At 32.2% G+C, this 22,037-nt stretch overlaps 2 protein-coding genes across 3 annotated transcripts; both read left to right on the top strand.

Moving 5' to 3' along the window:
* Window positions 1–3,011: 3,011 nt before the first annotated feature.
* LOC111001460 (glucose dehydrogenase [FAD, quinone]-like) lies at window positions 3,012–13,063 on the top strand. Of its 2 annotated transcripts, none has more exons than XM_045632276.1 (5): window positions 3,012–3,076; window positions 9,192–9,464; window positions 10,397–10,554; window positions 11,041–11,155; window positions 11,269–13,063. In XM_045632276.1, the coding sequence occupies exons 2-5, from the start codon at window positions 9,195–9,197 to the stop codon at window positions 12,601–12,603; spliced, it is 1,878 nt and encodes a 625-aa protein (XP_045488232.1). In that variant the 5' UTR covers window positions 3,012–3,076; window positions 9,192–9,194; the 3' UTR covers window positions 12,604–13,063. The 2 variants fall into 2 exon arrangements, with proteins under 2 accessions (XP_045488232.1, XP_022127052.2); XM_022271360.2 differs by lacking the exon at window positions 3,012–3,076 and adding an exon at window positions 8,559–8,796.
* A 1,318-nt stretch (window positions 13,064–14,381) lies between these two features.
* Window positions 14,382–16,954, top strand: LOC111001459 (glucose dehydrogenase [FAD, quinone]). Its single transcript, XM_022271359.2, has 4 exons — window positions 14,382–14,772; window positions 14,977–15,134; window positions 15,359–15,473; window positions 15,554–16,954. The coding sequence occupies exons 1-4, from the start codon at window positions 14,470–14,472 to the stop codon at window positions 16,886–16,888; spliced, it is 1,911 nt and encodes a 636-aa protein (XP_022127051.2). The 5' UTR covers window positions 14,382–14,469; the 3' UTR covers window positions 16,889–16,954.
* The last annotated feature ends 5,083 nt before the right edge of the window (window positions 16,955–22,037 follow it).

Here is a 22,037-nt window from a genome sequence, read left to right as displayed (position 1 = left end):
AAACTGGTCAAAATCGGTTGATTCGTTCGAGAGATATCGTGAACGAAAGAAAACCGAAAAAAGTGTTTCTATCACATAACTTCGACATTTCATATCGGATTATCGTTTTTGATGAAATTAAATAATTAGAGCTTAAAAAATGCGTCGATCACCGTCAACCGCGGGAAAATTGCTTGATCCATTCAAAAGTTATTGGGGTTTGAAAATTTCAAAAATAGTGTTCTATGAAACTTCTATCAGACTTTCGAGCTGGGAGAACTCAAACGCATAGAAATATTATTTCTTTGAACTCAGCGAGCTCATAAGTACAATTTTAAGCGCCCAGGAATGGAATTGCAGGCATGGCCTTTAGGGTGAACCGTTTTTCTAATATTTTTTTGTCAGATCAGGCAAATCCCTCTAGATAATCGTCAGATTATGAGACAGTACGTTTAGAATATAAATCTGAACCATATATATCTTAATCTGACGCGCTCGAGTATTTCAAAATGGCGATTTTTTTTTGCACATTATAATAATGGCTGCGAGTTTGCGTCAGCTCGAAATCGTCAGATTATTGAATGAGAGCTTTTTTTTTGGTGCACTTAACACCCCCTTAGAAAACCTGACGCGCTCGATTAAATTTTTTTTTTTTCATTTTTAACCCTTACGTACAACCACCCCCATCATGCAAATGATCAGATTAACATACGTACATTATTAAAAATACGTAGGACATTGATGCTATCAATATCTGACGCGCTCGAGTATGTCCATGCAACAGTTTTTTTTTTACATATTTAAACATCTATAGCCGCTTTCCCCACCGATGAAAAGGTATATATCAGATAACATTTTTTTCTTCTTATCATCTAAGCTTTGCAACCCAATAGGTCTCCACGACGCTCGAGTAAATCCCCATTTAGCATCGTGGGCTCCCCTACCACTATATGATAACGATATCAAACTGCATTTATCCCAATTAATGCATTTGTACACAGACAACATAAACAAAAACAAACAGACAACTGCGCCAAAAAACCCTACATATTTATTAAAAAAACATGTGGGCGCCAATGCTTTTTATACATTTAGAAACTTCAACCTTATGTGATATCGACTTTACATATACACTTATTGTTCCCGGCGGTTTCCCCAACATTAACAAAGGACCCGTCAAACGGCGCGCATCTTCACTATTATTTTGTTGCTTTATTTACATGGTAAAATAAACATTTTAGTATATTTAAAAAATAATCATTAATTCAATACTACATTAATTAAGCAACGTAAAACTTTGAATCTAAATTCCGTTTTATTTATTTATTTATTTACTTATTTATTTCGTGATCCTACAGCTAACATAAATTATATATACAAACAAATACACCGAAAATATAGCCAAAGATGGAATATATGATACATTTTACTACAAAAAGATTTACGAAAGGGAACAAACAAACAAAAAATATTTAATACATTTAACTAATTTATTAGACCTTAAAAAATATGATATAACAACAAAAATGGAATCCCTTTAGTCAAAGATTCCCGTCTAACTACAACACGTAAAGTTATAAAAAACGATTTTCTTACAATGAAAAATAAAAATGTAATTATTCCGAAGGAAATGGAACATTTGCGTGAAACATTGTAATTGATACAAATTTAATAAAGTAACTAATAATGTAAATTAAGATATATTTGCGTGCCACTGTGTGTGCGAACACAAAAACGAAATATGCGAACGACTTACGATTGTACCACCTTAACATTTTGTGCCATATTCTTGCAATAAATAAATTATTATTATTAACAGAATATGGTATGGTCTCGTTATGTTCATAGCAATGGTTGAATAAATATGCAGTCGATTTCTTTACATTGTTCTAATCACGTCGCGTTTTACATCACCTACGTGGTTTCAGTAACAATAATTTAAACACGTACTTATTTAAATGCAATGTGTTTAACAATAACAGCTATATAAACTCAATGGTGTAATGGTTGCAGCTCCTTACAAACGATGTGTAAAAGAAAAAAAAACTTGGCGATTAAAATTGGCAGACAGTTTATTGCCACTTCGTCTATTCCGTTCTACGCCCTTAATTTGAGAACTGGCAATAAATGTAAAATTAGAAGCATTCAATGTACGTGTATAAAGTGTACATTAGGTTATAGGTAACCTAATGTACACTACAAATGTACATGAATAAATTATTTTTGAATTTGAATTTAAATCTGAATTAAGAAAGGTCTGAAGAATCATCTGATGTTAAGTGGTACCTTGGGAGTGCGTTGCCGGCTTTTTAGGAGTTAGTACGCTTATGTTATACAAAAGATACTTAGGATTAGTTTCAGTAGGCTTTCCCATCATAGAGTTTGGATCTCTAACATTGCTTTTTTATGCTTTTTTGCGTGGCCTCTGGCGATTGTGATAGCCGGCATTGAGCTTCCTGCTTGCTTAGGAAGCCTTATGACATAATAAAATGTAATTGGAAAGAAATGGAATTTCATTCAAACTTATTAATTATAAATTTTTGATTTTATTTGCTTGTATTGGACATATATGAAATTATTAATATTCAGCAACATTGTACAAATAAACAGGAGTGAGAAATATGCAATTTCACAATTTGGGCATTCATTTTAAATTCGAAATTAATATTGGAATTTCAATTCAGGAATTGTTGTAATCTGTGACTAACTATATAATAAATACCTCTAATACCGATAATTTATGGTAAGGAAAATTAAATAGTATTAGATTTTTAATAAACCTATTTTTTAAGGTATGTAACTTTCAAATCAAAAATACTGTTATTCATATAGGTAACAAGTACACTTATGAACGTCAAAAAAATTTAATTTATTGTAAATTAACATTTACTACCAGAAACCATTTAGTATTTTATATAAGCAACAAAACAAAATTATATAGAATTTCTTAAAAAATCCTTAATTCAATTATTATAATTATCCTTCTGCCAAGTTCTATAAAAATCACGTACAACGACAAAAGAACCAGATTAAAATTAACTGTGCAACAAATTAGTCGTGTTACTTACTAAGCAAGGAATAACTGTGTTTTGTCTTGGTACGTTTTAATTAACTTATATTGAATCTCAGAAGTTAAACTGAACTCAGGTGATAATCACTCAGTTGTTATAAACAAACATATAAATTTATTAATGTATAATCTTAGTACAATCTCAGACATTTGTTTAGATACGATATTGAGAGTATGAGCGCTATGCGTGACTTTCATAATATGTAAAATTCAACCCGCATTATCTCGACGTCCGAAAATTTTAGTTTAAAGGCATTTCTAGCCGCGCACCACCACGATGTTGAACCAGCTGCCCGGTGAAGTATTTTCGAACTAATTCGACTTAAGGTACTTCAAGAAAAGACTGTATCATTTAATCCATGGGCCTTGGTATGGTATGGTAGGTGGACTCAATTTCCGCAACTAGACTCAAATTTGGTCCGTTTTGCGTAAAGCCCTGGTTACTTTAGCGAGCCTAGCTCCTTCCAGAAGCATATAAGTCTCACTTCACAGGCTTCACGGAGCGATCTCACTGTTCCGAGGATTTCCGTTCGTTTATGTGTATGGGCCTTATATAACATTATATGAGCCTCCTGCTTGTTAGCCCCCCAGTTCTATAAAAATACCAACGTTTTAATACGGGAGACCTATAGTTAACGCTACGTCTGGAATAAGTATTCTGGGATATACCGTTCAAGTACGAGCGAGTAGATGTTCCCGCATATAGAACAGTCCATTGGTACAAATTTAAACTTCGCAATTGCGTCGCTGGCCTTGTTTGCCTTTCTAAGGCATAGTGCGGATAAGCTACTTGAAATAAATTTACATTTTTTGAAGTTCTTTTGGACAATAACACTAACAATTACACCTAAATTCGACATCGTAAAGTTAGGTCTAGGTGGCATGGAAATCGATAACTATGTTCAAGTTGTATATTCTAGTATTTTTATATTTAGAACACGTGTTTTGTATCAGTACAATTAAACAGTGTAAATAAATAAATATTATTTTGATGGTTTTACATCAATTTCTTATACGATGTTGATAGTATTTATTAATAATTTATTTATTTAAATAAAATCTTTTTTGATTAATTTTAATATTTATCGTTAATCTTTACTGCATTTTAGTTTTTTGCCATACGCCAAAGAAGTATAACTTCTAACGCGTGTACATAAGTACACACACTCTGTTTTTATTTCATCCACTCACTTCCAAAAATATCAAAATTAAATGGATTTGTTATAAATTATATTAATAGGTTCAAATTTAATGACGTGGATTAAGTGATACCTGTCTATCTTATGTTCTATAGTAACGTATTTTATTTAAATAAAACCCAAAAAACAATGCTAATTTAATTCATAAATCCAAAGCAAATATAAAAATGTAATTTTTAAATTGGTTATTTCTGAAGCGCCCTTAAAAATAATTAGATTCTGAAAAGCTCTCATTTTAAATTGTAAATATACAATGTGTTACAATATTATTAATTAGTTGAAAAACCTCCGAAATAGCGGTTGATTGTTTTGATTTGGTTGAATTCCTGGAGGAACAGTATCAATTAAAGGCATATACAGCTAAGGAAAACCATAAGAAACATGAATCGAGACATTGTCAAGTCAAACGTTGGACTATGAATCACTATTATCATATTATCACAAAAAAATACACTTTGTATTAATTAGTGGTTCAAAATTCAAAAATCATTCATTCATTTAGGTAACATAATGTACACTTATGAACGTCTAAAAAAATAAATTTACATTAGGTAGACGCTTATTTCAAAATCTTATATAAGAAAATTTAGTTTTTTTAAATAGTCTCAGATGAGTAGGATGTTAGAATTTATTAACCTTGAATTCATTTTAATTAGAAATGTAATCGCACCACCGTTTATGGGTGTCAAAATACAAAATGGCCTTAATTCGTATGGTATGTAAGCTGTTTTAATTTAAACCATTTTCATGTTAATAACTAATCCAATTTCTCACTGTAGCTAGACTTAAATTGCTGCTCGTGCAATTATCGATATCGTATTATTTGCACATTTTTATATTCGATCATTATTTACCGAATTAATTCGTATAAATGTGAACAAAATAATATATAGTTTTACGAATTAAGCGCATATATTAACTTATTTTTAATTTGTATTATTTATTTTGCATTGCATAGTAAAATTATTACTAGGATAATGGGCGGCCTTATCAAATACAAGCATTACTTTCCGGTGTTTGCATCATGAATTACACTTTGCGAATGTTTTCAACGTTCTTTTCTACAAACTAAAAACTAAATTCCACATTTCGATAATAAGTTTCCTATTCATCAGATTCCATAGCATGAGTTATTAATATCGATTTTTTTAAATCCAAGTTCGAACCTATAGTAAGCCTTAGTTGTGCCTAGTTGAGCCTTAAACTCTATAAGGGACTAGTATTAGAATCTTCCGCACGTAGTAAAAGTTTGGCACTTATATATTAACCTACCTAACCCGGTATCGCACGGGTGAACATTTATTTCTTTAAATATTTTGAAAATAGTTTAAGTTGCTCAGGCATGTTGCAGCACTCCATTGAATGAGTGCCTCATGGCGTTGCTTATTAGTGGACTGCAATGCTTGTGATATCAAGTTCGAGTCCCGTTCGGTTAGTCACTGCCTCTGCCTCGGGCTGTATGGTGGCCAAGTGGTTAAACTGTAAATGGACATTTCTATTTGCATCTCATCTAGTAGATCTATTTTGCCAAGATTTTCTTTCGTATATGATTTAATATTCTGCTATATTTCCTGAAGAGCATTGGATAGACTGTGATGGTAGTTAGACCCGTTGGTCTTATTATGGGTCTCAATATACTACCTTCGATTAGCGGAAGGAGTAATTCGTCTCGTCGAAAAGGGGGCACTAGGGGGCTCGATCTACCACACATAAGTATAGAATACATTCAAATGATGAACACGCATGTAGTTTAACAAGGCTAACACACGTATACTGTTTTAATAAGAACTATAAGATATTATATTTAATTATGTATTTGTAAAATACTTTGCCTCAAAAAACACTGATGTTTAATTAATGAATTCCAATAGGTTGACAATGTTTTTGTTCACTTTATGGTTACAGTGAGTTGATTGCGCAAGGTGCGGTGTTTCCAATTAGTCGCTTTTCAATCGGGTTACGAAGTAAAAACATATAGTAATGTGGCTATCATTTCCAGTTTTGTGGATATCAAAATACGAAATTGTTACTGAAATTCATATACATCACGCGTATCATTTCCACGTCCGTTCAACAATTGAGCGTTTTTTATGCTACTACTACTACTACTACTACTATGTGGAACCAGCTGCCCACTTAAGTATTTACGAACCAATTCAACCTAGAGTCCTTAAAAAAGAGCATACAAAAGCTTCAATTTGTGAGGCTTCTGGCAATTTAAGCCAGCATTAGCGGCTGTACCACTTCACATCGGGTTCTGATTTTTATCCTGTCGTATAAAAAAACATTACATATATAATATACTAGCAGACTCGGCCAAGCGTTGCTGTGGCTAAGGTTTTTGTTATATTACATAGTAGTAAATTAATCAAGGGAAACCGTAGGAGAACTTATGTGAAACGTTGGTACCACGACACGGACCTAAACTAAACTACCTTTAACTCAGCGCCATCTGTTAGAATTGTATCAAATAATAAACAAATGTTAATGTTATCGTAATTTTAGTAAGGATGCCTATTTTTTTTGAAAATGAAATATAGCCTATGTCACTCAGGAATGATGTAGCTTTCCAACAGTGAAAGAATTTTTCAAATCTGCCAAGTAGTTTCGGAGCCTATTCAATTCATACAAACAAACAAAAAATCAAACCTTTCCTCTTTATAATATTATATAGTATATAGTATAGACAAAATATACCACGTCAATTTATTTGTATACAATTTCTATAGAATCTTTAAATATCATGATTAAAAACCTTGTTAATAATTATGATACAAGATCCACTTACAAAAATTCTTCCAGAAGTCTTCATTTTATCATTTTTTTAATTTTTAATTTTTTCATCTTTTAATCACGTGTATCATGTTTTTTATCCTTACTAAATTAAAACGCGTGTCACCTTACACAGTGCGCACATAATTTAATTCGGGTGTCAACGTAAAATGTGTTCACTGCCTATTAGCGTCCTAAAGATATTAAGCCAGTAGAGTTTGTGATTGACGTAAACAATTTAGGCAAATATTGCTTTTTAGTGAGGTAATTTATAAAATAAATCCACTTTACATATTCATATAAATAAATACCCACTGAAAATAATAGTTTTAGATTACATTTCAAAGGAAAATAAAATTTATTCTTTTATTTAACAGAATGTAATCTAATCAAGAAGACTAAAAATTTCGTAGGATGACTCAAGCTAAATCGCAAAAAAAATCATATCTTTAAGCAGTTAATTATAAAAATCAAACTTTTAACGTAAATTGGCATGGTAAAAGAGTAGCTTCCACAATACTGCGGGAAAATTACCAGTCGACTAGCCTGTCGACTGTACAGACAGTCCCCGAGTACCGTCCGTTTACGAGTTCGACGCATGGTCACGCTCGCCAATTTGTAGGAAATAGCAAAACGTAGAGTAGAGTAGGCATACATAAACTATAATACTCAAATTATGTATTACGTATATACGCTTAGGCTAAGCGTAAGAATTTAATTAAAAACATATCATCAATTATTATATACCTTCATATATAGTAGTATTGAACTATAAATAGGTTTGTTTTTGTATTAGCCTGTACGCCGCGGCTTACTGTCTAAAACGCTAATTAAATCTGTAAAAGTGAAGGACAAAAATGTTCTGTTTGTATGTAATTTGTAATCTTTAGAATATCATTGTAGAATTATATAATTCTGTACATATAACTTCTCCTTGCTCAGAAAATAAAGAACTTAACTCACTATGTAAATATTTACATATTTATTTTGGTCCTAACTATATATGTAAATGATTAAATAATAACCTTGAACACATGTTTTACAATGCATACAATTTAGCGAATACATATTGAAATGTATGTTTGTTACTCTTACGCAAAAATCTGGGAAGAACATTAGAAGTTTAGGATAACATTTCAATTGATTCATAATGGACCATTCGGTAGTCATCCTATTAATATAATGTTTCAAAGACACATAATAACCTATCAGATCCTAGACACAGTAATAGTAGACAGTGTTTTATTTTTGAATAGGGGGGAAAACGAAAACCCTTTTATGCCTGAAAAACCAGTATCGCAGCCGATGAGCACCCATTTGTTGTGGATGCGATGCCGGTAGTGATCAACAAATGCCATATTACTTGTGTTATACTACACCCAGGCATACTCCGAAAAATATACTAATATATAAAGAATCATGCATATCTAAATGAAGTCAAATGTAAATTTTTAGATGACATTGCTATGCACACTACAGCAAAGATAAAACCAAATGTTATTTACTTGAATTGAAACATAGCAGATGTTTATTTTTATTTTTGTAGTATCTGCGCCGAGACTCATTATGTTAGAGCCAACAAATTAAATCAGTTAAAGTAAAGAAGACATGAAAAACGAATGATGAATAAAACAAGTGTTATTTGTCATCATTCGAAGTGCATTGTTTTAACTAAAGTTTACGTCTCCCTCATTGTGTGGCTGTGATTAAAAAAGAGATGATTTGATTAATGTATTATTTTATTGTTTACAATAAGGGACATTAAATCACGCAAAGGTGATAAATTTTCTTACAAACCTTTTCATGTATGGCTTTATCATCATCAAATCTCATTTGTCCACAATTAAGGCCTAAACAGTTTTAATATAATTAAACTGAGGAAGAAAAAGAGTTTATTAATTAAACCACATGCAATCATTTTAATTGACAAGAATTGAAAAAAATACTATTTGACGAAATAATCAGGCACCACTCTCACATGAGTATTATAAATGCGTCATGTTTACATATAAATGCGTGGTATTTAAAACGTAAACAAATTCAAACACAGTCGAATTAACTTTTTTTCCAAGGGATTTTGATCTTAGTATTTATTTGAATGGGGTTTTTGGCGCTCATCGTTTCATACATATTGATTCAGCGGAAATCTAATTAAATTTTTTCCATTACAGGAAATGACTTGGGTGCCAGCAGACATAGGACCAGTCTGTGAGTCCACACAAGCGAACTTAACGGCATGTTCAATAGGATTCCTATATTTGTCGTTACTTCAGCAATTATTCGGAAAGCCCGGGGATATAATCAATCCTTCTTTAGGAAAATTAAGCATCAATAACTACGAAAGGAAATCTGGTTGGGTCGAACATTACGACTTTATAATCGTTGGCGCTGGTTCAGCTGGATGTGTCCTCGCTAATAGATTATCAGAAATAAAACAGTGGAGGGTAAGTGTGAAACAACACCTAAAATATTTAATATCACCTGAAATCACTTGCTTAGTACATATTAACGTAATAATGGGTGTAAAACAAAGTACAAAGTTCTGTTCCCTCTGGAATAGAGACTCTTGGGTCATGGGGTTTAAGTGCACACACAGGCAGTAATTAAAGATATAAGTTGATGTTTGGTAGATAATACCAGTAACCCCCAAAGATGGAGCTTTCCTTGCGCAACGTAATTAGTTACGCAAAACAGTGAGGAAATCTAGGCAGCAATTAAAGTATAAGGCCGCGCTTTTATTTCTATTTCTGTGCCCACCATAGGTTTTATCAAAAAGCATTTAAAATGTTACAGGGCCTGTAACATTTTAAATGCTTTTTGATAAATCTTAGATGACACTTTAGATGAAACAATTTTTATAAGCTGATTTCAATATCATGAACTTATAAAAACAACCTCTGCCATCATAAGCCTGCTGCAATTAATAGTAATTAATAAATTAACAAGTAATTTATTTTTATTTAAACTTTCTCATGTTAGTTACATGTACTAAGTAACGCAGTTTATTATTGTACTTAGATTTTTTAATTACCATGTCAGGGAAATAAGCTACATTTATTTACCTTTTCTCACCTGGCTGCTGGTAAGTATAGCAATCAAAGAGATGGGTACAGTGAGGTATATAATATAAAATATTGACGGTTTTAACTTACTACATGTAACTAACATGAGAAAGTAAAAATTAAAAATATATTAGTTGTTAATTTATTAATTACCATTAATTCCAGCAGGCTTATGATGGCAGAGGTTATTTTTATAAGTTCATGATATTGAAATCAGCTTATAAAAAATTGTTTCATCTAAATAACAGATGAGGGTATATTTTTCTAATCCCGGATCTTAGACTATATTGGGAATCTAAAAAATATTCTTGCAGATACTACTTCTAGAAGCTGGTGATGAGGAACCTGAAGTCACTAGTATACCTGGTGTTGCAACATCATTAGCAGAGTCAAATATAGATTGGAAATATAAAACTCAGCCAGATGGAAGAACCTGTTTATTGGAAAAAGGACAAGTTTGTTCTTGGTTTAGGTAAATCAATAGCTTTTGCAATATAAATTATATTTCTATCGACTTTGCGCATTAGAAAATTATGAGGGAAAACAAAAAATTATTGTAGTTTTATCAACTTTCCTAGTTGTCAAAGGATTTCTGAATAAATTAACAGTTAATAATACTAAACTTATTTTTTAATTTATCGATAAATTAAAAATAAATACTAAAAGCATTTAAAATCTTGTATCTAAAAATATTGAATCTATTTCATTTGATTGTGTTGTTTTATTGAGATCTTATTTTTGAATCCAGAAGAAAAGTTTTTCTATGAGCACGAAAAACATTTTACCATTTAAAAAAATATACATAATTTTTGGGATTTAATTGGCCAGAACTCTTCCTGAAAACTGTCAGCATGCGCATAGCACATAATCGTTTTATAAGCGTATGTTATACTACAAGAACTTTAAATTGATTACAACAATACATGTGTTTTTATTGATATGCTATGTATCCTTTCAGGGGCAAAACGATGGGAGGATCTAGTGCAATCAATTATATGGTCTATATGAGAGGTAGTAGGCATGACTATGATGGGTGGGCTGCCGAAGGTAACGATGGGTGGAGTTATGAGGAGGTAATTTATGACAATATAATCTGAAATATTGTTTATACTTAACATACAATACTCCTTGTCTTTATATTGAAAACTAATCATAATACCTTAACCAAGCATTAATTTATTTGTAGGTCTTGCCGTATTTTGATAAATCGATCAACTTACGCGATTCTATATCACTAAAAAATAATAATTATCATGGAATAGGAGGTGAGTTGAATGTGGAACGATTCCCCTACCTTGATGAACCTTCAAAAATCTTAGTCAAAGGATTTCATGATAAAGGTTTGCCGATAGTCGATTTAGGTCTCGAAAGTAAAGTTGGAGTCAATATTAACTTGTCAACGTCTAAAGATGGAAAAAGACAATCAACGAATCAAGCTTTTATAAAGCCAATACGAGATGAAAGGCCAAATTTACACATAATCACAAATGCTTTTGCTACAAAAATATTTATTCATCCGGTGACGAAAGAAGCTTACGCCATACAATATTTTAAGGATGGAAAATACTATAATGTCTTTGCAAATAAAGAAGTGATTGTTAGTTCAGGAGCAATTAATTCGCCGAAATTACTTAAATGTTCCGGTGTAGGTCCACGAGATGAGTTGGAAAGTCTAGGTATTCCTATAATCGCGGATTTAAAAGTTGGTTATAACCTTCAAGACCATGTAACAACCGATGCTTTGATATTAAAGTTTTCTAACCAATATTCAACTGTAGTAAGCGATAGTGAACTTCTTAATGAGGTTATAAAGTATCGCAATCAACCCGAGAATAAGTCCGGACCTCTATCTTCAACGACAGCTGTAAATAGCATAGCTTTTATAAATACGAAGGGATCTAAAGAAGATCCACCGAATATACAATTTCATTTTGATGGTAGACGTGTTGCTGAATATATGTCTGATCCAACAAATTATATGGCAACTAATATTCTTCCAATATCATTTTATGATAGTGTTGGTGCAAGACCTTTATTACTTAAACCAAGAAGTAGAGGTAACGTTATGCTTAACAAAACTGACCCTATATTTGGACCTCCTCTAATATATACTGGTTTCTTTCAAGCCCAGGAAGATGTTGATGATTTACTAGATGCTATCAAGTTTGTTGTTAGTTTAGATGAGACAGAAGCATTTAAAAAGAGCGGGGCGAGTTTTGATAAAACGCCTGTAAAAGGTTGCGATCATAATGAGTGGGGAACTGATGACTACTTTAAGTGCTTATTAATGAATTACACAGCAACCATATACCATCCTGCTGGAACATGTAAAATGGGACCAGAATGGGAAGAAGATGCCGTGGTTGATCCAAGATTTAAAGTACATGGAATACGAAGATTGCGAGTCGTTGACGCTTCCACTATGAGAACCATAGTTCGAGGTAATTTGAACGCTCCTACTATAATGATGGCCGAAAAAGCAAGTGACATGATAAAAGAAGACCATATAGTTTTTTATTAATATATTCCAAAAATATTATTAGCATTTATAAGAATAAATCTGTATGATTATTATAAGATTATTAGAAAAAATATGAAAACTTTTCAGGATTTTAGAACATTTATAATCGCTTACTAACCTTCAGGTTTCGACTTCTTTGTTTATGTTGTTTGTTTAATGTAGCAGTGAATGAATAAATGTTTTTTAGAAAAAAATACATATTTTATCGTTCATGCTTCCCTATCAGGGTTAGCCTAGTAGCTAGAACGTGCAGTCCTCAACATTAAGGTGTGTGTACAAATCACGCTGGGCACCAATGCACTTTTCTTTCTACTCATAACTAAGACTCGCCCTTATAGTAAAGAAAAACGTCGAGAAACCTGGAATGTCTAAGACTCAAAAGGTGATGTGTGCTGCATTGAACACGAAAAATCTGTGTAATGGTGTAAAATTAAAAGAAGTTTTTAAAATAATAACTTATGTGTTCCGAATTAAAAATAATTAAAAATAATAATATAGTTGAAAAAAAAAAGTTTTTATGTAACAATGGCAAGACTAATTGTTATGATTTTTTTATATTATTATTAGAAGTTACATTAATATTATAAAACAATCGAACATAATATAATATATTTATGCATTACGCAACCATAGGTAACACTTTTTATACAATTATCATCATTCAAATTTAACTTACAATACAAGTTGTAATTAAATATTTATTTAGCTGAAATTTCTGCATGACGTCTTTTTAAATGTTTTGCGATAAAATATATATAAAAGACATTTACTCATTATAAACAAACAGATAATATTTTATAACTAGTAACGTATTCTACAACATAAATTAATGTTTTGTCAACTTTTCATGTATAGGGTTATAAAATTATATGGATACTAGCCGATCCGACAGACGTTGTCCTGTCTACACGTCTTTAATTTCAAAATTTCAATTTTTAGTAAGACATTTTGATGAAAATTATTATTCAAATGTTATGACAATATCTTACGATCCAGCACATGGTCACACACGATATAACACAATGATAACAAAACTTTTTTTAAATTTCGGGACAGACTAAAATTAAAATTCGAATATTATTTAAAATTTGACACTGCGATGGTAGCGCCGTCTGTCGGATCCAATGTAAAACATTCCAAAATCAACAACAACTAATAAATTGAAAATTAATTAAAAAAAACATTGTCCAGCGGACAAAATTGTGAATCTAAACCATTCCCAGATCCCCTTGAACACACACAAAAAATTTCGTCTAAATCGGTCCAGTCGTTTAGGAGGAGTTCAGTCACATACACACGCACACAAGAAATATATATATTAAGATAAAACTATATCACATATATTTTAACTATGTCAATAAATAAATAAAAATCATATTTAAATATTGAATTTCATAAGAGTGCATAGTAAGCTCTTATGAAATTCAATATTTAAGTAAGAGGACGGTCTAAATCTATATTTACTACCAGTATTTTGGTAGAACTTAACGAAATCTTGGCATAATGCAGAACAAGAACTCAACATTAAAGTTGATATCGCTATCGCTATTGTTAGGCACAGATTACCGGCGTTGCTGCTGCTCTATCAGGAAATCAGAACCATGCTGATTTTTATCCCTACTTAAAAAAAATACTTATTTTTTAAAAGCTAATAAGACAAGCCAGTATTTTAAAATACGCCGACAAATTCGGAGGCATTTACTAAAGTATAAAGTAGAAAATAAAATTAATAGTCTTAGTAAAAGCAAAAACGTATATCACATATTATTAATATGCAAATTACGCTATCGGCGACTGTTGTTTTAAAGTGTCTCGCTTCTTTAGTTCGCATAAAATATAATTTTGAGGAAAACACTTCATTAAAACATGTGGACTCCACCGGATATAAGTGAAGTGTGTGCGTCCACGCATGGGAATTTAACACAGTGTACATCTATCGGTATAACATATCTAACACTGTTGGCACAATTATTTGGAAGGTCTGTTGATGATACATATTCAAGAGGCGATAATCCATTCATCTATCCAACTATAAATAATGGTTTTGAACAAAGGGCTCATGAAGAAAGTAAAAATATTAAAAGAAAAGAATATGATTTTATCATTGTGGGCGCTGGCTCAGCTGGATGTGTCCTCGCTAATAGATTATCGGAAATAAAACATTGGAAGGTAAAATAGTATTTGATACGTGTTATATTTTCTGTACCCTCTTTTTCTAAGTTCACATTTAGTGTGTAAAATAAATTAAAAAAAAAATGTAATTAAGTGCCTTGTGCTGATGAAGACACTTTTATTTTTATCATGATAAACATTATAGGTATAGATTTGTTAATTTTTAGGATAATTAAATGTAAACTGACATTATTTTGGCAGATTTTGTTGCTGGAGGCTGGAAATGAAGAGCCAAACGTCACAAGTGTACCGAGTGCCGCTTTAGCACTTGCTAATACTAATGTAGACTGGGCGTACTATACTCAACCCGATAATACAACCTGTCTAGCGCAGAAGGAACAAGTTTGCCTTTGGTCCAGGTAGTATTTATATTTATAACATACTAGTAGTATCTAGTGCTTTAAATGTAGAGGTTAAAGGTAAAAGCAACGATTATTATACAATAACAATAAAAATTAACGCGATAAGTTATCTGAGGTTGATGCCACCTTGGAATGTCATTATGACACAATATTACCTCTCATATCAGTAATCAAATAATCAAAGCAGCGCTTAACATGATTAATAATACTTTAAATCATAGGGGGAAAACTATGGGAGGCTCGAGTGCTATAAATTATATGACGTATATGAGAGGCAGTCCAGCAGACTATGATGGATGGTCAAAAGAAGGGAACGAGGGTTGGAGTTATCGAGAGGTATCGGTATATTTTTACTAATGATTTGAATGTAATTTGGTCATGTCACTGTATGGACTTAAAATTTTAAAAATCTACAGGTGTTGCCGTATTTTGAAAAATCGATTAACCTGCGCGATCAATACGCAACTGGCTTACATGGAGTGGGTGGTCCACTTAACGTAGAAAGATTTTCATACAATGACGAACCATCAGAATTTGTAGTAAAAGCATTTCAGGAGAGAGGAATTCCATTTGCTGACTTAGGACTAGAAACTAAAGTTGGTGTAAACATAAATCTTGCAACAGCTAAAGATGGTAAGAGACAATCTACTAATGCTGCATTTATAAGAACTGTACGACAAGATCGCTCTAACTTGCATATCATCACCAATGCGTTTGCAACAAAAGTACTAATAAATTCGAATACAAAAGAAATATATGGCGTAGAATATTTTAAAAATGGATCCTATTATAAAGTATATTCAAAGGGTGAGGTAATTATTAGCGCTGGATCAATTAATTCACCGAAAATCCTTAAATGTTCGGGTATTGGTCCAAAAGACGAATTACAAAGTCTTAAAATTCCTGTCATAGCAAATTTAATGGTTGGGCATAATCTTCAAGACCACGTAACTACAGATGGTTTGATATTTTCGTTATCAAACAAAACTTCAACTTTAGTCAGCAACGAAGAACTATTAAACTATGTAAAAGACTTTTATAAACAGCCTGAAAAGAAACGAGGTCCCCTATCATCTATTGTTATAACAAACTTAGTAGCATTTATTAATTCAAACGGATCGAAAACAGCAACTCCAAATATACAGGTACACTTCGATGGGAGACGAATACCGGATTTTTTAACTGATCCATCGAGCTACATATCATCATATATATTTCCTATGACATTTTATAACGCCGTTGCAGTGCGACCCATATTATTAACACCATTAAGTCGAGGTGTAATTTTGCTGAACAAAACCGATCCTATTTTTGGCGCACCTGAGATACATTCTGGAATATTTACAGTCAAAAAAGACTTGGACGCATTAGTAGAGGCAACAAAATTTGTTGTTACTTTAGGAGAGACAGAAGTATTTAAAAAAGCAGGTGCTGCGTTCATTAAAACACCTATAGATGGTTGCAAGCAATATCAGTGGGGTACCTATGACTATTTTGCGTGTCTATACACACATTACACAGCAACGATATATCATCCGGTTGGGACTTGTAAAATGGGACCATCGTGCGATAAAGAAGCAGTTGTAGATCCAAGATTTAAAGTGTACAAGGTAAAGAAATTAAGAGTCGTAGATGCATCTGTTATGAGGAACATCGTTCGAGGTAACACAAACGCACCAACCATAATGATGGCCGAAAAAGCGAGTGATTTAATTAAAGAGGATTACAAAGTATTAAAATATAACTCGTAAATTGCAAATTTGAACACAACTAAAATTAATTATAATGTTTAAAAATACAATTGCTATCGAATATGTACCAATAAATAATTAATATTGAGTTGTAATTAAACAACATAGTTTTGTTATATTACTTGTAAATTTTTATTTATTAAGTTCATAGAGCAGAATATTCCAAAAAAATATTTTGCTCAATTAAAGTAGTTATCTACAATTTATAAATAATCAGCAAAATGTTACTGAAGGATATCTTAATACATAATTTAGTAGCTAGCTAACGAGTTATATAGTAAACAGATTCAAAGATTGTGATTCAATTCTTTTAAATTGAAACGTCCAGAACGGATTTTACACAAATCTTTGGAATGTGGTTTTCATACACTCGAATAATAGTAGTCTATTAGGGGCGAAATATCACGTGAAAAATGTTTGAGGCGATACCTTTACAAATGCTACCTTTGGTGTAAGGTAAAAGATATCTTATATAAGAAAAAATATTTACTTAAGTGAAGTGAAAAAGGTACGAGGATATCATTTATTACACCGCGAAGTTTTGTTCTGAATAGTTGAAAATTAATATCAATAAATGATTGTGGATTGAGTCTCAAGTTAATCATGAGAACGTTAGAATTGAATTAATAATAATAATAATATTTTAAATTTTTTCTTACTTTTATCACATTGGTATTTTTTCATTTAAAATAGTGTCAATGAGGAACATCAATGAATCTTGTGACACGCACATGGACCATTATCCTACATTAGTAAATAATAATAATGTATCATATCATCATTTCTGGAATCGTTAAAATTATGTTCACTTAGATATTATAACTCCGTGAAACGAAGCACATGCTCTAAATGTAAATTGAACTGGATAAATGTTAAACCTACCCAAAAATAAAAAGGTAGTCGTAGACAGTCCAAAGTTCACTGCGGTGTTAAAACCCATCTTTTGTGCTAAATCAATTACAGAAAGAAATCAGTGGCGCTACAACCTCTTTAGTTCTTGGCCTCAGATTTCTGAATCTGTTTCATGATCATTTTTAAATCTAATAGGCAAGTAGGTGATCAGTCTCCAGTGCCTGACACACGTCGTCGACTTTTTGGGTCTTATCTGTCTGGGTTTCCTCACGATGTTTTCCAACACCGTTCGAGCAAATATTAAATGCGCACATAGAAAGAAAGTCCATTGGTGCACAGCCCGGGATCGAACCTAGGACCTCAGGTATGAAAGTCGCACGCTATGAAGCCACTAGGCCAACACTGTTCATCAATCAATCACTTATAAACGTTATATTTACTATTTAAATAGTTTTAACTGCTAAAGTCCTTCGCCTTTCACATGGCCCATACTTTAGTTTCTAGTCAGCCCCGCGTCCGGTGCAGAGAATTGATCTGCTACGTTGTGGAATAAAATATTTTTCGCGCGCCCTCACAAATCATTCACTGGATTAGATTATTTAAAACCGCTGCACTATGCACTTTGATTTCTGGTTTGTTACATACGAGGTCTAATATAAAACAATAGTGAATTTCTCTGTGGATATTTCAATGTTATAAAAATGCTTTATATTTCCACTCGCTGAAACTAAGCAAGCTAAGAATCTACCTTGTTGCATATTACAATGATTTTGTCAAAGTTTCACTGATACAATGTTTTCTTATTAATGTTTGTACCCGTATATGTACTCACCAAATTCTATTTGCTTATTTGACTAGTTTGGCGAACAGATTTTAATTAAACATTACAATGCTGACAAAATAATTATTAAATTCACGAGTTTTGGATCAGGGAGAATCTGTCAAACAAACTCGACATGTTTTATATATCTAAAGCAACTAAAAAAATTCTAGAGAATAAAAAGTATATTCTTTCCCTAAAAGATATTAAGTTCTCACTTGATAATAACTGATGTGAAAAAAAATATTTTCAAGAATTATTTACTTCATAAACATAAACGTGTTATTTCTCAAATCCATTAAGTAGACAAATACACCAGCAATAAAACAGAATGTTTCTCTCACGCTTTAATATTGCAGACAAAATATCGGGTTTCCCGGGACAAACCCAAACATATTGATTTAGTTGAAGTACCATTGAGAGGTCGATAACTGTAGGTACAAGTGTTATGAAAGTTTCATGGATGATTTTCCAGACTTGGATTTAATATATTATGTACAGGCTATGTACAACACGAAAATTTATGACAGCAGTTACAATACAATGAATATATATATTAAGTTTAACCTAGCGTTCCTCAGCAGAGCTTTAATTAGTTAGTATTTTAATGCACATTGTTCCGCGTGATTGTGGAAGCACCCTCCACTAGACAAGAAAACTACAAGAAAATAGCGTTCGCTCAGGGGCCGTCAATTCCGTAAGCCTCTGCGATGCAGAAGTTGCAGATGCCACAAGGCAAAATACTCGGACCAGTGAAGCTGCACCGAGGAGCCTACGAAGTGTCAGGAAACTTCTGAGCTTCTGAAAGGAGCTATGCTAGTTTAGTTAGCCAGGACTTTATACATAAAGGACCAAATGAGTGTCTAAGTACGGAATTTTTGTCCACGCTACACTGTTACACACTCTGGTTTTACTTCTGTCCCATACAAAAAAAATAAAATATAACAATTCTGTGGTTTGTACTGTACTGTACTGGATTGATTTGATACATGCAACTGTTTGCACTACTAAGAAACTGGCTAAGAATTTGTAAAACATTTATTGGTTAACTTGTATTATAGCTTTATAAATTTGGTTTTAAACCAGCATATTAAAACCAATTATATCACTTAAGTACTAAAAGCAATGAACCCTTAACCCGCAAATAATTTATAGATATACAAATAATTATATTAAATTTCAAAAGGAATAATAAATATTCCTTTTGTTTTTCTACTACTAAAATACTCAATGTTTAAAAATATTTGATATGAACTTCGATCGATTTTAAACAAACCAATTCAACATATTTCCGATCGAAACGACAAGGACCCTACAATAGAAGTGCATACCGTATACTCAAAGGCCGCTAACACACCTGGCGCAGATTGACAATAGGCAATTAGGATTGTACGGTACGTGGGTGCGTCACTGACCATGTCCTAAAGGGCTGGACCGATTTGAATAAATATTTTTATACGCGTTTGGGTGGCGCCCTCGATGGTTTAGATTCACAACGTCTGTCCGCTAGTATCATATTTAATTAACCTTAACTAAAGATTTTGTATCATTGATGCTTCGCGAGTTAAAGAAAAATAAATTTTTTTTTCTTTATATTCGTACACCAAAAGGCGTTGCGAAGGCAGCGCTGTAATGACGCCTACATTCGTTAAATTTGTAATCTATATAAATTTAGAATGTCACGGTACAATAACTCATATGAAATCACCTAGTAACCAAGACGACATCTAAGTAATAAGATTATAATTTAAATTTATTCCGCAGAGGTCATCAATATATGTGTGTAGCGCTGGCATTTTCTGTATAGCAATGATCTAAAATTCACTGGGTTTACGTTGGGCGCCTCATCCATCTTAATAATTGGGCTGCCTCGCAGTGCGATTTATCAGTACTAACTCGTTTACCTCTATTTTTCTAGAATTATATAATTTTAAAAAGAACATATTGCATTAAAGGATCAAACATATTACGAATTATTCTTTGGTTTTGTTAAACGTCTCAACTCTCATTCTCCCACTCACTCACTCACTCAGTCATTCACTCACTCAGCTGCTTCTGTGACCCAAAACGTGAATCTTCCAGCATCCTGTCCTGTACCTCTCACCAATTATAAAACGTCCCATAGTTGTGCAACATGGTACAGATACGCATAAATATGCGTATTTTACGTTAACCCACATGTCAACTTTAACAAAAAACTTTATAAAATAAACAATTTTCTTAATAAACATCTTTTTGTCCTAGCGACAGATAGCCTCATGTGCAGAGGCTGAGTTCAGTCACCCACGTCCTGGAACGCGAGGCTGTGGCTAAAAAACGTACAGAACAGTGAGGTCGTTTTAAGAAGTAGATTTAAGAATACTATTATTTTATAAGAATAGCGTTTAAGTTAAAAAGGTCAGCGAATAAAGGGCTTTTATTATTATTATAAACCTCACTTATGTCTTACTTAATCTACTATTTCTCTATTATTCTTCAAAACCCTGATCATTGTGTTAATTGTCTTAATAAGTTGAATACATCACTAATAATATACCGTTTAAATTTAACTTGATAAATAACAATGAGGTGTAAACATTTACTTATGTCCATATCAAATACTGGTTATTGATACAAATGAATGAAAGCACTATGAGTTATCAGAATTGTATATTTAGCTTGAAAATTAAAAAAATATTTGCTGGTCCGTCACACAATGCACTGTTGTTGTAATAGAAATTCCTCAAAAACTATTACTATTCTTCAAAATCCAATCGCATATAGTGAAAGCAATGGATTTGGTCATAGACTAAATTTACTAGTAGAACCTAATACTAAAGACTATTGTAGTACTGAGATATTTTTTTCACTATTGTCGTCTCGAAGCTCACGTTTTAAGAGTATTACATAGATTACTGAGCGTATCAAACTATAATCTGTACGTGTGTTAGTTTATTTAATTGTACATAATATTTTCAGTTTAACATAAAACTTGGTTAAGAAACAAACAAATATTTAAGAAATATTACACGATATGGGCGCGGTGAACCTGAGCTGTTGAATTTCTCACCACCTCCTATTGTGCTCATGTTGCTGTAAGCTGTTCTACAAATGTCGATTTAATTTTTAATATAAGCATAGAGTAGGCAAGTTAAAACATCGTTTTGAAATATGACGTTTGGTTGCCGACACATTCTCACTGAGGCACGTACCTACCTACTACTCAGATCGTTTATACATATTCTTTGACAAGTAATAGTTGTAGAGCAAGAGTGTATATCGCTTTTTGAACGCCGCCGTGAAATTGCGTTCTCTCGGAATATTATAAAATGTGATTTATTGCAACCGGACCATCGTTCAAGTTTTATTTAATGTTTTTAACTGCATACTACTGTTCACAATGAATCTTGACTCTTTGTCCATATAAGAACATAGGAAATGGATAACATATACATTATGTTTCTTTTATTTATCAAATACATTCGAAGGAGATATCAA

This window comes from Pieris rapae, chromosome 18 (assembly GCF_905147795.1).
Source record: "Pieris rapae chromosome 18, ilPieRapa1.1, whole genome shotgun sequence".
In the NCBI taxonomy this organism is placed as follows: Eukaryota; Metazoa; Arthropoda; class Insecta; order Lepidoptera; family Pieridae; genus Pieris; species Pieris rapae.
The sequence above is the reverse complement of the archived record's forward strand: the minus strand, read 5'-3'. Positions and strand labels throughout refer to the sequence as shown.

What these genes read in the sequence shown, in the direction of transcription:
- LOC111001460 (XM_045632276.1), top strand. Translation starts at nt 9,195, where the DNA reads ATGACTTGGGTGCCAGCAGACATAGGACCAGTCTGTGAGTCCACACAA. An exon ending in CAAGTTTGTTCTTGGTTTAG is followed by an intron (nt 10,555 to 11,040) that starts GTAAATCAATAG and finishes GTATCCTTTCAG; the next exon opens with GGGCAAAACGATGGGAGGAT. An exon ending in ATGGGTGGAGTTATGAGGAG is followed by an intron (nt 11,156 to 11,268) that starts GTAATTTATGAC and finishes ATTTATTTGTAG; the next exon opens with GTCTTGCCGTATTTTGATAA.
- LOC111001459 (XM_022271359.2), top strand. Translation starts at nt 14,470, where the DNA reads ATGTGGACTCCACCGGATATAAGTGAAGTGTGTGCGTCCACGCATGGG. An exon ending in CGGAAATAAAACATTGGAAG is followed by an intron (nt 14,773 to 14,976) that starts GTAAAATAGTAT and finishes TTATTTTGGCAG; the next exon opens with ATTTTGTTGCTGGAGGCTGG. An exon ending in CAAGTTTGCCTTTGGTCCAG is followed by an intron (nt 15,135 to 15,358) that starts GTAGTATTTATA and finishes TTTAAATCATAG; the next exon opens with GGGGAAAACTATGGGAGGCT.